General features: G+C 38.5%; 1 protein-coding gene across 3 annotated transcripts in view; it reads right to left on the bottom strand.

Annotated features, from left to right (window-relative positions):
- Positions 1-18,235, bottom strand: part of slc17a9b (solute carrier family 17 member 9b) — a 58,220-nt gene that overhangs the window by 28,516 nt on the left and 11,469 nt on the right. For all 3 annotated transcript variants that reach the window (XM_060836373.1, XM_060836374.1, XM_060836375.1), the window contains 4 exons: positions 15,881-16,020; positions 8,996-9,095; positions 5,259-5,389; positions 5,037-5,133 (listed from right to left, as the gene is read on the bottom strand). In XM_060836373.1, the coding sequence (XP_060692356.1) occupies positions 5,037-5,133; positions 5,259-5,389; positions 8,996-9,095; positions 15,881-16,020 (468 nt within the window). The remainder of the gene's footprint in view (positions 1-5,036; positions 5,134-5,258; positions 5,390-8,995; positions 9,096-15,880; positions 16,021-18,235) is intronic.

The raw sequence follows: 18,235 nt of genomic DNA, 5'->3' as shown, positions 1-18,235 counted from the left end.
CCGCCATTAACTGATTGTGCACTAAAGTATTAGTCAGAATCTCTTGCTGTATTTGGCCATGCTACCTCAGATTCATCTTGAATGGAAGATTGAGGTTAACATAAAATGATGAATCGGTATGCAACTTAGTGAGCTTTTGCTGGGACTGAAAAAAGTCAGGAATAAGGTGGAGGGCAGGATAGATTCAAGGACAAAAGGAAATGGGTATGGAACAAGTAAAGAAACACTAAGATATGATCAGAGAAGATATAAACTGTGATTACAGAATCACTAGTAAGTGTTGCCCAAAAACAAAGTGCAAAGACTTAGATCTATATTTGTTGAAATATGGAAAGTAGAGGCAGATGTAGGTCACATGGCCATTGAGCCAACTTCACCACTCAACATGATTATTCTGATCTCCTGTCTCAAAGTCACACTCTTGTTCTCTCCACATACCATTGACACTTTTATCTTCTCAAAATCAATTTCTTTCTTAAATATATTCAGTGATGTCACCCCCACAGCATTCTGTGATAAAGAATTCCAGAGATTCTCCACCCTCTAGGTGCTCGCCCTTCTTTCTCCTACCTTCCAGTTTTTCATTCTCCTTTTCTATTGTTCATTTTCAACCTTGCTTCCCTTATTCCTGTCTCCTTTTTTTATGTTCCCATTCCCCGTCATCCTAGTTTGTTCTTAATATTGAGTTTGTAAGGCCGTAAATTGTCAAATCAAAACATGAGCGATGGTCTTTCAACTTATGTTGAACTTCATATGAATTATATGGAATTGTGAAGACAAACACTTGAGAGAGGAAGTGGGGCAGAGAATTAAAATGACACGTGATTGGAAGCTCATGTCCACGCTGGCAGGCAAATACAAGTATTCTTAAAAATTATCACCCAATCTATACTTGGTTTCCCCAGTGCAGGTTCTGTTGACCACAATGGAGAGGAATCCCTAATTGAGGAAAAAGGATATGAGTATCATTCATTTTCCTCTAGCACCCATCTCTTCTTCCAATATCCCCTCTCCTCTCTGGCCTGAGTTAGCAGTCTTCAGTGAAAATGTCAGGTTCATCCCTGTAGCCACTAACACAGTTGAGCACTTCATTCATGGCTTTCAGGTTTATTCCCATTTCATTATCCAGAAGACCATCCGGCATCCCAGGTTGGGTGAGCACTTCATACAACACTTGTGCTCTATCCACAAAGGAAATTCTGAGCTTCCAGTTTCTTCCCACTCCAACACACCTCCATGTTCTCTGGCCAATGTCTATGCAAGTTTGCTGCAGTGGTCCAGTGAAGCTCAGCGTAAGCTGGGAGAATAGCATCTCACTTTCTGTTTGGGGACCTTGTAGCCTTCTGGAGTTAATATCAAGTTCAACAATTTTAGGACTTGAGCACCCATCCCCATGTTTTTCCCCACCCCCACATACCAGACCTTGGCATCACACGGGTTGCTTCCACAATATCCACTGCCAACCACTAATAGTCCCCATTAGTAGCTATTCATTTCCCCATTCTGATCTTTACTCACTCCTTCATCTGTCCAATTGTTTCTCTCTCTTTGGGCTCTACCTCCACCTATCATTTTACACTCTCCCTTTCTCATCTTCTGTATAAAAACCATCCCTACTGAATTTTTAACTCTGATTTCTTTCCACAGATGCTGCCAGACCTGCTGAGATTTTCCAGCAATTTCTGCTCTTTGGTGTTTTGTCCCAAAAAACTGCTCTCAGGTGAAACAGCAAATTACAGTAGTTGCTGCTCAAAATGTGAGAGACCAAAGAGTGAAAAGGTAACAGTTTTGCTGAGCAGCTGTTCAGTTCACAAAAGTGGCTCTAAACTTGCAGTTGCCTATCATACTAATTCCCTACTCCACTCCCACTGAATTCATTCTATCCTCAGATGCCTCATCATTTAAATAAAGCTCAACACAATCTCAAGGACCACCTCGCCTTTCAATTTTGCACTTTACAGCAGTCTGGAACTAACATGAAATTCAACAATTTCAGATCATAACCTCTGCCCCACTTCTTGTTTGCTTTGTAGACAGCAGTTAGTATTGACTCTGCCATTTCCATTCGCATTTCCTCCAAATACAACTTTTGTTTCTTTTCACTTGTCCCAATCCTGTTAAAACGCCCTTTCAGCCCTCTTGCCATTTTATCAGTTTTGCCCTTTCTTTTATTTTTGTAAAATTAATTCTCAGGATGAGGGTGTCACTGGCTAGGCTAGCATTGATTGCCCATTCCAGAGGACAGTAAAGAGTGAATGACATCTCTATAGGTCTAGAGTCATATGTAATCCAGACCAGAGAGGGATAGAAGTTTCCTTCCTAGAAGAACATTAGTGAACAGATGGATTTTCCAACAATCAACAAAGGATTCACGGCCATCATTAGACTCTCTTCCTCCCAGCTCCCGACTTTTCTCATCCTCAATACTTGCTTAAAACCTATTGCATCTTACTTTTCTTTCTTGTTCTGATGAAAAGATCATTAGCCTGAAGTGTTAACATTATTTCTTATTCTGCACATGCTGTGAGATCTATTATCAGAATTTTATGTCTTTTGTGAGAAGAAAAATGCAGTTTTCCAGAGTACTTCAGGTCTTGCCACTGCTTAAGCTCTTCAGTTAGGAAAGTAAACAGAAGGCAATTGTATTATCAGAGTTTGATCTATATATTCAGAAACAAAAATCACTGTCTTTGGGCAGATTTAAAATTTTGGCAGGGGAGTAGTAGGCAAATTCCCCACTCCATTTTAACTACCCTGTCTGATTTTCACCAGACATAGAGGAATTTCAAACATGAAATATAGAACATCTAGGCAGCGAAGCAAACAATAACAGCTTTTGGTTCACAGTCCATAGTGTAATTAGGTATGTATTCTTCCTCTACCTTTAACCCTTAACCACTATCTTTCATCAATTTAAAAAAGGGTAAAATGTATTCTTTTTTTAATAAATGAGAAGAAATGCTACATCTCAAGTTTGCACATAAAGTCTTTTAACTGTGTTTAAAACATTATGGATAACAAAAGAAATGTCTAAAGTCTGATCGCTGTGCCACAACTGAGCTACAGATACAAACTCTTAATATCAATCTTTTCATTCACAAAACAATTCAAGGACAAGGCTTCTGCAAGTATGTAACTATGTTAATTATAAAGTAAATGCTGCCATCTAGAGGCTAGAAACCCCATCCAAAACCTTTTCTGACAAAGGGAAATCTTATTTCAGTAATACAATGCAGTAAAAGAAGTTCAAATTTCACTTATAAAAAACTTTTCCACACACTTAATCACAACCCTCTCCTGAAATGTCATTTCCTATAGATAAAATAAAATCACCAAAGATTACTTTACATATGCCATGGTGTTTGGTAATATTTGAATATTGTGCCTTTGCTAATTGATATCCAGTGTTATGAACACATGCAATAATGTGATATCTCCAGTGTGTGCAGAATTATGCTATGAAATATTTGTTAATAAAAACCTAGAGACAAATTGGCAGATGATCAATACAATTTAACTCTTTTATAATCAACAAAACATGCATTACATAGCACCTTTAATATAGATGTCTGAAGGTAAACATTAAAAGGGGTACAATCATCTCAACAAGGATTTATGTCATTTGAAACCAATGGATTATCAATACCAACAGAACAGTCCTCACATGCTGCAACCCTTCCTATAACAATTCAAAAGGTTCCTTGTAGATTTGTGGTATGGAATCTAAGCTAAAAAAAATTGTGCTATGAAATATTTGTTAATAAAAACCTAGTGACAAATTAGCAGATGATCAATACAAATTAAATGTTTTATAATCAGCAAAACATGCATTACATAGCACCTTTAATATAGATATCTGAAGGTAAACATTAAAGGGGGTACAATCATCTCAAACAAGGATTTATGTCATTTGAAACCAATGGATTATCAATACCAACAGAACAGTCCTCACATGCTGCAACCCTTCCTATAACAATTCAAAAATGCAAGCTGAAAGCAAGAAAATAAAACAGAAGAAAGGAAAATCCTATTAAGTGATTAATCAAAAGGTTCCTTGTAGATTTGTGGTACATATGGTAACTATGCAAATTAGCACATCTTAAACTTGTTACTAAAGTTAATTGTAATGTTATTTTCTTAAATATCTATTGCAGAATCGAATAGTTTATCTCTGTACCATCACATATTCAAATTTAAATGGGTTTTTAGAAATCCATTAGCACTCACCTTTGGAGATATAGTGTTTCCCTCCACTTTCTGGTCACTTTAACATAGGATACATATTGTACTACAGAGCAACAGAATCTCCAAATTTCTACACTTATTTTATTAGTTTTCAGAATGTCATAAAGGTCTCTCAGAGAGTGAAAACATAAACTTCTTAATCATAATAAATCTCTTGTCACAAGTGGTCATATTTTAAGGTCATATTTAATTAATGTGCAGGTCATGGGTTCAAGGCCCACTCCAGGCCCTGAATACACAATACAGATACTACTTATGGGCAGCACGGTGGCACAGTGGTTAGCACTGCTGCCTCACAGCGCCTGAGACCCAGGTTCAATTCCCGACTCAGGCGACTGACTGTGTCTGCGTGGGTTTCCTCTGGGTGCTCTGGTTTCCTCGCACAGTCCAAAGATGTGCGGGTTAGGTGAATTGGCCATGTTAAATTGCCCGTAGTGTTAGGTAAGGGGTAAATGTAGGGGTATGGGTGGGTTGCTCTTTGGCAGGTCGGTGTGGACATGTTGGGCTGAAAGGCCTGTTTCCAAACTGTAAGTCTAATCTAATCTACTTTAGGACTATAGCAAGGAAGCATCAGAAGTTCCGGCTTTCAGATGAGATGCTTATTGTCATCAGGTGCTTCATTTGCTTTTCCAGACTAAACTAAAAGATCTCAAGGTGCAATTTGAAGAAGGCCATGGGCAATTCCTAATGGCCTGAGAAATACTAATACCTCAGGTTTTGAAAGGAGCTACACAAAAAAAATCTTTCTTCCTTTCTTTTATCATCTAGAAAAAAACACTACAGTCACTTACCAGACAGGAGCACTTTTAAACAGTTTTCTCCAGGCGACTTTATCGTCCTTTGAATTCACTAGACTGTTGCCCAAACTTTCCAAAGATATAATCTGGTCTACATGACATAAATTGTTATGAATGTCATAATGATATGAAGGTATTTGCACAGAGGAAGAGAATATCTCATTGACAATAAAATTATAAGGCAGGAACTATAACAAAATGATCATGTTTATTTACCTTCTCCTTTAAGGAAGTATTTCCACATACAGTAGGCCCACAGAATTGAAGGGATGCCAGAAAAGTAGAACACACTCTCCCAGCCAAACCAGTCCAACAACACTGAGCCAAAAGCTCCGATTATTAATGTCCTATAGGATAAAAGATTAGGACATCAACATACAATGGCAAACGTTTATTTAATGCAAAGTCAACAAGTTCTCTCCAAAGGTTGTGCAGCTTTGGAACTCTCTGCTTCAAAAGGCAGTGGAGACAGAGATCATTGCATATTTTTTTAAGAAAGGGTGGATAGATTCTCATTAGCTAATTTTATCAGGGGTAAATGGGAATGTGGAACTTGAAACAATGAGAGCAGCCATGATCTTACTGAATGCAGACAAATTTGAGGGCCTAAATGGTCATAAATTTGTATGTAGTTCCCCTCCCTGAGTAACACTTACAAGGCACATTTACTGCAATAACTATTGGTATCAGTGACACCTTTAACACAATGACTAAAACTGATTATTTTAATTGAATTATTTGATACGATGAGACCATCAGACATAGGAGCAGAAATTAGGCCATTCAGACCATCGAGTCTGCTTTGCCATTCAAGCATAAGTTTCTCAACCCCATTCTCCCACTTTCTCCCCATAACCTTTGATCCTCTTGACAACCGAGAACCTATCTATCTCTGTCTTAAATGTAATCGAGGACCTGGCATCCACAGCCTTCTGTGGCAATGAATTCTAATTTTTGAGAAGAATATCAAAAATGTCAGTGCAGTACTACACATTAATACAGTTCATGGTAATATCATGTAAACGAAACTGAAACTATAACTACGGTTTCCTTTATGAAATGCCTTTAACATGAACAGAATCAGGCATATATGGGCACCAAACCAAACCCAGAGATATTCGGTTAGGTGACAGAAATCTAAATCAAACCTGTTTAAACAGCAACTTATGGAGGACAGAGAGGTTTAGGGAGGGAATCCCAAAGCATAGGAGCTTCCTGGCTGAAGCATGGCTCCAAATGGTGAAGGAATTAAAATCAAGGACGTTCCTCAGAGACCAGAATTAGAGAAACCCAGTTTACCTTGAGGAGTGGTGGGGGTGAAGGAGATCATGGAGATTGGGAGGGGCAATGTAAATAAGGGATCTGAAAAAAAGGATAACAATTAAGAAAGGCAAGAGGCATTGTTTGCATTGGTACCAATGTGGGTCATGGAGGAGAAAGATGTTTAATCAACGATGTTTTAGGAGTTAGGAAATGAGTAGGTGAGTTTTGGATTACCTCGGATTTACAAGGATAGCATTTGGGAGGCTGTTGGAATAGTCCAAGCCTGTAGAAAACAAAAGGGATTCAGGAGTGTTTCAATAGGAGATCAAAAAATTGTTACCGTGCAGGAGGTGGTCATTTGACCCATCATGTCTGCACTAGCCTCTGAATATTTTAACTTAATGTCAATCTCCTGCCTTTTCCTTATAACCTTTGTACAGTATGAATAATCATCCAATGCCCTCTTAAATACCTCAACTAAACCTCCCTCACTCTTGCAGGAAGGAATTCAATAACCTAACTATTCATTGTATGAAAACAAATTTTGTCACCATCCATTTGTTTCTTTTGCATAAAAGCAAATTACTGCGGATGCTGGAATCTGAAACCAAAAGAGAAAATGCTGGAAAATCTCACCAGGTCTGGCAGCATCTGTTTCTTTTGCAAATCACTTTAAGCCAGTGTCCCCTGAGTCTTAATCCATTAATGAGTATGAACGGTTTTTCCCTATTCACTGCCCAGGCCCTTCATCATTTTGAAAACTTCTATCAAATCTCCACTTAGCTTTTTCCTCTTCAAAGAAAACAGTCGCAATTTCTCCAATCTGTCCTCATAACTGGAGTGTCTTATTCCTGAAATCATTCTTGTAAACGTCTTCTGCACTCTCTCCAATGCAATTATATCCTACCAATAATGTGGCACCCACAACTGGACACAATGGTCCAGCTGAGGTCTAACCAGCATCATCATAATTTCATCATAACTGTCAGGCTCTTGTACTTCATGCCCAATTAATGAAACCAAGAATACTATTTGATTCACTAACAGGTCTCTCAACCTGACCTGATACCTGACAGATGTACATGTCCACAAAGGTCACTCTGCTGTTATACACCTTTTAGGATAGTACCCTTTGTTTTACACTGTCTCTTCGTGTACTTTGTACCAAATGACTGCATGCTTCTTCACACTTAAATTTATCTGCTTCCTATCTATCACTTCATCAATGTGTCAATGTCCTTTTGAATGTCTACACTATACACCTCACTGTTCACAATGTTTCCAGATTTTATGTTGCAATCTTTGTTTTGTCAAATACAAACATTGAAATTATCTCCAGCACACCAAGACCTAGATCAATTATAAAAATCAGGAAAAGCAAAGGTGCAATAACAGGCACTGGGGATCTCACAACAAACTTTCTTCCAGCCCAAAAGGTTGCTCATTAACCATAACTCTCTCGTTTTCATCCCTCAGACAATGTTTCATCCATGCTGTTATTGTCACTTTCATTGCATGACCTATAACTTTCCTCGCAAGTCTGTTATGTGATACTATATCAAATGTCTTTTGGAAGTCCATGAATATCACATCAATAGCTTTGTCCTCGACACTCTCTCTGTCACCTTCTCTGTTACCTCTTTAACAAACACCAGCAAATTAATTAGACACAATAGGTCCATACTGGCTCTTCCAAATCAGCTCACATGTTTCCACATGACTATTAAGTCTAACCTAAAGAACTGTTTCTCAAAATTTCCTTATCACTAAAGATAAGCTAAGGCTGGGGTAAAGTCAGGCAATATTACAGAGGTGGAAATATTCAGTCTTAGCGATGGTTATGTGTGCAGAAGCTCATCACACTGTTAAGAATGACACCAAGGCTGCATACACTCTGGATTAGTCACAAATTGTGGTCAGGGAGAGAGAATGTGCCATTGAGAAGGAACTGAAGACAATGATTTTGGTCATTCCAATACTTCGTCAATGATCATTTCTGACCATCTAGTGTTGAATATGAGGGAAGCAATCTATGGAGAGGGAAATGGTTGAGAAAGGTGATGCCGAGATCGAACTCAGAATCATCAATGTATATGTGAACAATAACAGGGTTTTCAGGCATCATACATTTAAGAATGACAAGGGGCCACAAATGCATCTGTCTGTGATGTCAGAATTGTCAGAACTTAAAGGTAATTCTCCAGCCACGACAGGTAAAAATGGAGCCAGGTGAGTGCTGTTCATCCAAGTGGACAATGGCAAACAAAGCCCAACATGAATCCATTGTCTGTCCCTTTGAGTGACTGCTTCAGAAGGGACACTAGAGTTTCAGAGCCAAACTTATGCTCATTTTCAATCCAGTGCACATTGGACTTGAAATGTTTAATCTGTTTCTCTCTCCATATTCTGCTCAGTTTCTCCAGCACATTTTTTTTTATATTTCAGGAAATTACAGCATTGTATCAGAAGTAGAATCTCAGGAATGTACCAATAATAGTTATAGCAATTTCTAGCCTACAATGTTTCAACTAAGTGTGCTAGTTATTTTTTGTGATGCCAGTGATAACCTTATTTGATTAATTCAGTTTTATAGTAATGCACACAGTTTTTTCATCTGTTGCTAACAGTGTCTTTTCTACCCCAACCTACAAACTTGACTTTTTGCAATAAACCTGGAAGATGTGACTTACCCAACCTGGGAGCCAGTGCACACCGCACTGCTGGTAAATGCTCGTTCACTCTCTCGCACTCTATTGGAGAATAGACTCGACAGAGATGGGAAAAACACACCTAAATTTTCCCAAGAAACATACAAAATTTAATATTTTATTCAATTATTATTTAACTCAAATATAATTGTTTTTTGAAGTCAAAACAGCTAAATTATTCTCAGAATTAAAGCATTTAGAACATTATAAAATTTCTTAAACTCTAGTTATCAAGGCAGGATACTCAACATACAAGAGGTAATTTTGCAAGACTCTGTTCCTACCTGCTGAGTCTTCATGCTGAGAATACAGGTTTGAAGAAAGGTTATCATACTCTGGTCCAATTCTGTGGCTTACCTTAGCACTTGCTTCTAACTATGCTCCAAACTAGAATGGGGATTTTAATCTGAAGTGTTATCTATGTTGATTGGCTCTATTCAGTGATTTGAGTTTTGCTAGTTTTGCAACAGTGTTTGTACTGTTAACATACACTGTAATCACTGCCAACATTCCAATATTATCTCAATTTATGTGTTGGGCTATGGTGCAATAAAATTTGATGCATTTCAAAAAGATGAACGGTGATGCTGCTTAAAAAGTATTAAAAACATGTACAATAGCACTTCTCCTTTAACTCCACTAGTGAATACACCATGCAGTGCATTACTAAACCATAATTAGCAAGATGACTGATTAGAATTAATATTTAACTCAGTATAAAACAAATCAGCATTGTTCCAGCTCCTGCTATTTAATCACTACTGTAAATATCAATCAAGGATACAGCTGTCGTCAATTTATATGAACCCCAGGGATTAATATCTCACAAATTCTCAAACAAAGAATAGTCATTTGAGCAAAATGGAACAATAAACTAGCCACTAAAATTAGGGTAGAGAGTCATGAGAAAAACCAGCACAGGAAGAGCAAGTTTAACATTCAATTATATTTTTAAATGCTTTTTAACTTCCAAAAAGCAAAGAAAATATAATGGACTGGATTTTCTTACTAGATTAATAGTGAGGCTAACAGCACAGCAATTCTGCTGTCCACACGCATGCACTTGAGTATGCAAAACCAGGTGTTGTTTCCAGAGCTATCTTGCTCCTCATCGGGGTGTACTGTTGCAATTATGAATACAACTGTGAAACGTGACTTAGTTGCTGACCAGTTTCCCATTTAAGACAACAGAGAAGTTAAAGGCTGATGCATTCATGAGCAAGGTGTGCTTGTAACATACATCAGCATATATGTAAAATCAATTTTGAGGACAAGTGAGAATATATGCTGTCTCATTCTCTCTGAAGATAATTAATGCTAGAGAACATTTTAAAAATGTTTTTCCTTTACTTTTTGTGCTTCTTCTATCTAATTAATCTCATCTGAATTTCCCAAAAGTCATTTTCCTTTTTAAACATGATTTATGGCATTGGAGGATTTTTACTGAGTTTACATTTCCTGACTTATACTTTGCAGGCTGGATTTTAGTTCCAGGGCCCTAATCTCAGTGGGTTGGTGAAACAGAAGTGTCTACAGAAGGACCAGGGAAGAAATTTTGAAGGAAGGGCAGAATGAAGAGGGTGCCTCCAGGAGACCCAACAATCAGACGGCAGGTAGAATCTATCGATGGAAGAGATAATGAGGCTCTGAACAGCAACACTTCCAACAGGAGAAGGGGGTTCTGCCATAGTAGTTGACAAGACTGTGTGGGGCTGGAGTCGGCCTCCATAGATTAATGCAAAGCAGACTGTGAGCTCAGCTTCCAGACTGTCACAGCTGGGGGGAAAGTCCTCCAAAGGATGGCCAATGGTGGCAATGGTTGTTGCAGCCCAGCAGTTCCATATTGGGTAACTTTGCAAGATCCACCCACCCCAGCTTGCCATCTAGAGGTTGTCACCATTCCGAAATGACCACAAGCCTCATTGGAGGGGAAGTGCAGATTGTGAAGAATGCATTAAATTGCCTCCCAGTCATTGACAGACAAATACAATCATTCGCAGAAGTCACTTCCCTGAAAAGGGACCAAAGGCAGGTATCTGGCAGCCATCAAGCATGCAGCCAAATGTGTGGAAGTGCAGGCATATCTGTATCCACCTGTGTGCTATTTGTCTCAATGAAATTCTTCAAACTGATTTGTTAAACAGCCTGTTTCTTGGTATGGCCAGTAGAAGGTACCACATTGGATTTGCCATCAGATGTACATCTCCACATAGCAACCAGTGGAAACTCTGTAGGCAGCAGTGGCATAATGAATACCAAACACCATCTCTCTGCAAATAAACCTGAGAACTGTGGATACTGAAGATCTAAAACAAAAAGCAGAAATTGCTTGAGAAATTCAGCAGGTCAGCCAGCAACTGTGGAGAGAAAGCAGAAGTAACGTTTCAAATGCACTAGACTTAAAACATTAACTCTGCTTTCTCTCCACAGATGTTGGCAGCCTTGCTGAGTTTCTCCAGCAATTTCTGTTTTTGTGTGCTTTACCACTTCGCTCCTTGCTGCAAAATTAGGACATGTTACTTACACAATCTAACATTCCTTTCATGTTGAGGAATCCAAGTTTATTACAGGACTAAGTTTTAGCTATTCAACGATGGTAATAAATGCTCTGTTCCAAAACTGGCAAAGAATAGGAGGAGGAAAAAGGAGGTGGCTCTGATGAGGTGATGTCTGGATAGAGGAACTACATTAACTTCAACCAGAAAAATGACTTCTACACAAATAATTTATTATTAAGTGTGATGTCTCCATCAAGATTTTGCCTGAGATTTATAACCACTACACCAAGGTACATACTATTTCACCAGATGCAACAGCACAAATTAAAATAGACCAATTAGCCTAACCTCGGTCGTGGGTAAGATCCTGGAATCCATTGTGAAGGATGAGATTTCTGAATACTTGGAAGTGTATGGTAAAATAGGGCAAAGTCAGCATGAGTTCATCAAAGGGAGGTTATGCCTGACAAACCTGCTAGAATTCTTTGAGGAAGTAACAAGCATGTTAGACCAAGGACAGCTAATGGATGTTATCCATCTGGACTTCAAGAAGGCCTTTGACAAGGTGCCACATAGGAGAATTACTAAGTAAGATAAGGGCCCATGGTGTCAGAGGTATGGTGCTAGCTGGATAGAAGCCTAGCTGTCTGGCAGAAAGCAGAGAGTTAGGATAAAAAGGTCCTTCTCAGGATGGCAGCTGGTGACAGATGGTGTTCTGCAAGGCTCAGTGTTGAAACCACAACTTTACACTTTATACATTAACAATCTAGGTGAAGGAACTGAGGGCATTCTGGCAAAAATTTACACACAATACAAAGATAGGTAGAAGAACAGCTAGCAGTGAGAAGGCAGGGAGGGTACAGAAAGATTGGACAGGTTAGGAGAGTGCGCAAAGAAGTGGCAGATAGAGTACAACGTGGGAAAGTGTGAGGTTATGAATGGTGATGGGATAGTGTAGGGGGATGAGCTGAGAATAGTTCACAGGTCGGTGCAACATTGAGGGCCGAAGTGCCCGCTCTGCACTGTCTTGTTCTATGTTCTATGTTATGCTCTTTGATAGAAAGAATAGAGGCATGGACTATTTTCGAAATAGGTAGAAAGTTCAGAAGTCTGAACTGCAAAGATTCTTGGGAGTTCTAGTCCAAGATTCTCTGAAGGTAAACTTGTACTTTGGGTCAGTAGTTAGAAAGGCAAATGCAATGATGGCGTTTATTTTGAGAAGACTTGAATATAAAAGCAGGGATTTATTTCTGAGGCTCTATGAGGCTCCGGTCAGATCACATTTGGAGTACAGTGTGCAGTTTATGGCCCCATGTCTCAGGAAGGACATACTGGTCCTGGAGCCTATTCAGAGGAGGTTCACGAGAATGGTCCCAGGAATGGAAAACATAAAATATGAGGTACATTTGAGGACTCTGGGTCTCTACTCGATGGAGTTTAGAAGGATGAGGGGGAGATCTAATTGTAACATAAGAATACTGAATGGCCTGAACAGAGTAGGTGTTGGAAAGATGTTTCCATTGGTAGGAGAGACTAGGATCTGATGGCACAGCCTTAGATTAAGGGAAGACTTTTTAGAAAGGAGATAAGGAGAAACTTCTTCAACCAGAGAGTGGTGAATCTATGGAATTCATTACCACAGAAGTCTATGGAGGCCAGATCATTAAGTATACTTAAGACTGAGATAGATAGATTCTTGAGTATCAAGGGTTACCGAGAGAAAGCGGAAGAATGGGGTTGAGAACTTATCAGCCATGACTGAACGACGGAGGAGACTCAATGGGCTGAATGTCCTAATTTCTGCTCCTGTGTCCTATGGTCTTATCATCAACCCCTCTATTTAAAAAGTCAAATAAAAAAATATCCTCACAAATTTAGCCTTTCATTTTTATTTGTTACTTTTTGAGAATATAATTCAAATTGTGTGCATTACAGAGTTGGTGATTTAGTATGCAGACCACTAAGAGAAATGGCACAATCATAACGGACATATGTTAATGACTCGCCAACAATATTTGGCAAAAGGAAAATTCAGGCCTTATCGTTTCAGGCTTGTTTATCAGCCAATCAAAAATCTACTCTGGTAATCAAAGGAAAACGCTGCAATTGTTCAAGAGACTGTGGAATGTTTTGACTGAGGTTTTCCAACACTTGCTGTTCTTAATACATCCACTTCCTTCCTTCTAAATATTGACTCCGATTCCTGTTTGTTGTTGATGCTTTGTCCAGCGTATTACAAACAAAGCAATATACCCGTCTTTTTCAGAACTCTTGCTTTGTTCTCATCAGGTTTTTATTATTACTCCCTACACTTTTCTCTGCACTCTGAATTTTGATATTGCCACATACTTTGTGGTTCCAATGATAGGGGATGCATGTATACAGTAAAATACGAAATGTGGAGGTTGCTGGCAGTCAGCCCTGTCTCTCCACAAGGTACATTATTGAAGCCCTCACAGGTAGAAATCTTTAGAAATCATGCTTTTTGTGAAAATACACTTGTGCTCTGACTTGCTATTAAGAATCAGGAAATGACATGCCTTATCTGAATAGGGTGCAACTAAATCATAATCACTGAATAACTTATTTGGTCTTGAAATGCCAACTTGATGATTGTGAATGTCATATCTCCATTATCATAAAATACCATTACGTTTATAATGGGTTTTATGCTTCCTTATGGAATTTTAGCTTCTACCTTAATCCTGTATGTTTGTCCCAGTCAATGTTTTTCAGTTTGTAAAAATGAAGGATTTCCAGTGAGCTACATTTTCTGGTTTGTCGTCTGTAAGAATTCTTCAGTGTGACTGCTTAGCCACTGATATCATCACAGTAGCTGGACACTAGAAATCCCCTGTAGTTGGCACCAAAATCAAATGAAATGTCAGGAACAGTGAAACCCATGTCACAAAGATTGAGAGTCCTTTGTGGACAGTCTTCTTCCAGGTCAGCAGCGAGCAATATCATTTCACCACTGACCACAGATTCCATGCAGCTGCATTTATTTTTGTATTCTGAATTTTGTTCTTATCCCTTCTACTTATCATTTGGGTATTGTAACCATCAACAAATGGTAAGTCCTTTTCATTTTAACCTGTAATTTGCAGACTGCAAGGATTAGTTTGTTTAAATGGCAGATTCATTAAAATTATAGATTTAAACAAATTCTCTGGTAGAGCTCAGCATTAGATCAGTATGGCTTCCTTTGTTTAGGGTAAAATCAATTATCTGAATGAAATAGTGCCTGTCCACCTTGTTCAGATAATCGAGGTTCCTCTGTATTTGTTTAACATTCCTATTTACACATTCTGGTAGACCTGGCCCAACCCAGATCATTTACAGAGGAACCTCAATTATCCAAATCTCGATTATCCGAATAATGGAATATCCGAAGAAGATTTCAAGGTCCCACAAAAAATTACATTAAAGAGGTAAGTGGATTTGATTTTCCTGTACTGAAAAAGATGTGAAAATGCTGGCAAAAAAAAGAAACTCAAGCAGCTCAAGCATCCGCAACTGGATATTTTTTAGGTAAGGGTTGTTACACAGCCCTTTACAAAGTAAGTGTTTTACAGTCCTGCATTCCTCTCAGTTTACCAGGGCATTCATTAAAAAAAGGCAGAGAACGTAAACGCATGTGCGAGACAGCGCTTCTGTCTTTCTATTATGATACCGAGTTCCCGGCAACTGACAAATGCTCTTGCAATCATAGAAGCTGTTCGAGACCTTGTTTAATGCTGGGATTTGATTTACAATATTTATGTAATGGTAAGTCCTTTTCATTTTAACCTGTAATTTGCAGACTGCAAGGATTAGTTTGTTTAAATGGCAGATTCATTAAAATTATAGATTTAAACAAATTCTCCGGTAGAGCTCAGCATTAGATCAGTATGGCTTCCTTTGTTTAGGGTAAAATCGATTATCTGAATGAAATAGTGCCTGTCCACCTTGTTCAGATAATCGAGGTTCCTCTGTATTTGTTTAACATTTCTATTTACACATTCTGGTAGACCTGGCCCAACCCAGATCATCCTTCCTGGATAAGTAATTCAAAGCAGGCATGAACTGGAATAGTTAATTCCCAGGTTTTCCACATCCTCTCTCTGGGCCTCTTCGGGAACTTGGACAGAAAAAGAATGGATTTTTGAGACTGTTATGATGAAGGCAGCAATTGACTGAGGCCTGTTGAGACTTTTCATTTGTGATGACATCATGTACGCATGATTCAGAGCCTGGCCACATGGAAAATTAGCAAAGTCAACTGTTGGGAAAACAAACTGCAGCATTCAGCCACTCTACATTACGTTTAAAATTCCAAAGAAAATCCCCCACCCATTTCCCACCTCTACTGCCAATTGTTGCTACTCACCCTGAAACAGGCCCATAAGGAATCTGGATAAGGTTAAAAAAAGGATTGGCGTAGAGCTCCAGTGAACAATGAGTGGAGTGAGAGTAATTACTGAGCCCCATGAAGTAGCTGAAAGTAGAAGTATTTTATCGCCACCCAATCTGTGTAAAAAAAAATAGTTTGTCAGTGAACCTTACTGAAAATATGGCATTTTTTACTGAGAAAGCATGACAATAACTTGCAACCCATACAATGTGAAAGCATTACAATGGCATCCTGACATATTAATAGGTGTTATATAATTACAAGTTCTGTCCTTTAACAAATATACATTAAAAATGAATTAAATCCAAATTAACAGCAGAGGTAAGTATAAAGATAGTGAATCTGACAGTATCTGGAAAGATAAAAGTCAGATTAAGGTTTCAGAGCTCTTTCTAAAAAAAGTTAACTCTTTTCCTAAATTTTAATGTGGTATGGTGCTAATGAGGTAACAGTAAAATGGTTTTTTACTTGAGGCTAGACAAGGAAAAGTTTCAAATCCCTGTCACCAACAACACCCACCCCCACCCCACCACTAAGTTGACTCCAGTTGTTATACTTGTTGCACACGAGCTACAATAACATTGGAAGGTTTCAAAAGATAAAACTTCATCTTCACTGCCTGGGAGTTATGTGTTTGGGCAGATTGATTCCAACAAAATTAGGCTGCACAATAAAATGAAATGATATTAAAAACACACAAACTGACCCTCTAGCTTAGCATTCAAGCAGTGAAAATAAAAGTCTGCAGCACTGTGACGCTCATAAAGTCAAAAATCACAAATTTAGAGTAGAATGCTTTAATTGAAATTTGGAACTGTATTAAGAGAATAAACAAAATACAGTCATCAACACCAACATTGAGGTATGACAGTCCGGAGTACTGCAGGCTACCCCAAAATGGAAACATATCAGATGTTCAGAACACGCAGACAGTTGAAATGTGGATTCTAATTCACAATTTGAAATCAACCAAAAACCTTAATGCAAGGCCCTGTTCACAGCTCTTCCTAACAAAAAATATTATAATTATAATTTTAATATGGGGGGGGGGGGGTGTTGGGATCTGCTCTACAACTCTTTCTCCCTCCCAACTCACCAGCCAAGTTAATTGGAAATAAAAAATAAGAAAATTCTGGAATGCATACCCAGAATGTTTGCCTCACCACTACAACTTAGCTTCCACTAGTAGTATGTACACAGCCAAGCTTAGAACTATTGTTATGGAGCACTTCCACAGTAAAGACACAGTAAAGCCAGAAAATAAAACTTATTCAAATTGGTGATTTGTACAAACTACCCAAAGAAGGAACATATTCCTGCATTGATCAAAGAGAAAGAAACGTAGAAAGCAACAGTGTAATGTGTATCTAATACAAAAGGAATACTAGAACACAACTAAAAACAAAAAATGAATAATGCATTTTAATAACAGCTCCTTCAAAGTAAATTCCAACTCTCTGGTAGCATTCTCACCCACGTCAGAGGCTTGTGGTTTGAAACTCAATTCCAAAAACCTGTACTCGTAATCCCAGGAGGACACCAGTGTAGTACTGAGCGCTGTGATGCCAGACATAATAACTTTTAATGAGATGTTAAACAAAAATATGCTCAGAGACTGCATCTTTGGAAGGACATTATTTGAAGAAGAGCATAATAATCCACTCAATGCTTTGACCAACATTTATCCCTAAACTATTAACACTAACCCAGAGATAAAACAGAAAAAGTCAGGAACAATCAGCGGGTCAGGTAGCATCTGTGGAATATGAAATAGAATTAATGGACAATTTTAAAGTCCCCTAGAAGTGAGATCCAAGGAGATGGAGTTTGATTGGATAGAAAGGTGCAGGCTAAGGACTAGAGATAGACCGGACACTCTGCAGAGCAGAACATGATGCTGAAATACACTGCAATAAAGCTGTCCTGTGGGATAATGGCTATCCCATTCGGGTCATTGTTTGCAGTATATCACATGCACTCACAAATGAGCTGAAAGCTTCCACAATCATACACAAAAAGTAGAGTCTATCTCAAATTACTCTGAAGGTTAAATACAGTATCTCAAAAAGGCAAATAATACCTAAAGTGGGTTGTTTCATGCTCTGCCTATTAAGTAGTAACACAAGCGATATAAGCGACTAACAGGATGCTGCAGTCAAGAGAAAGACATTCGGTTTACCACACAAATGAGTAATGTGCTATATGTTCAGTGCTGGTGCCATGCTGACACTTAAGTCAGACATCCCTATGACTGGGAGATCGCTTCAAGCAGTGCATCCCATTAGCAGTTGGAAATAGGTAGTTTATGATGGTATTCAATGAGCCTATGCC

Source organism: Hemiscyllium ocellatum, chromosome 15 (genome assembly GCF_020745735.1).
Source record: "Hemiscyllium ocellatum isolate sHemOce1 chromosome 15, sHemOce1.pat.X.cur, whole genome shotgun sequence".
NCBI lineage: Eukaryota > Metazoa > Chordata > Chondrichthyes > Orectolobiformes > Hemiscylliidae > Hemiscyllium > Hemiscyllium ocellatum.
This window is presented reverse-complemented; position numbering and strand designations above follow the sequence as displayed.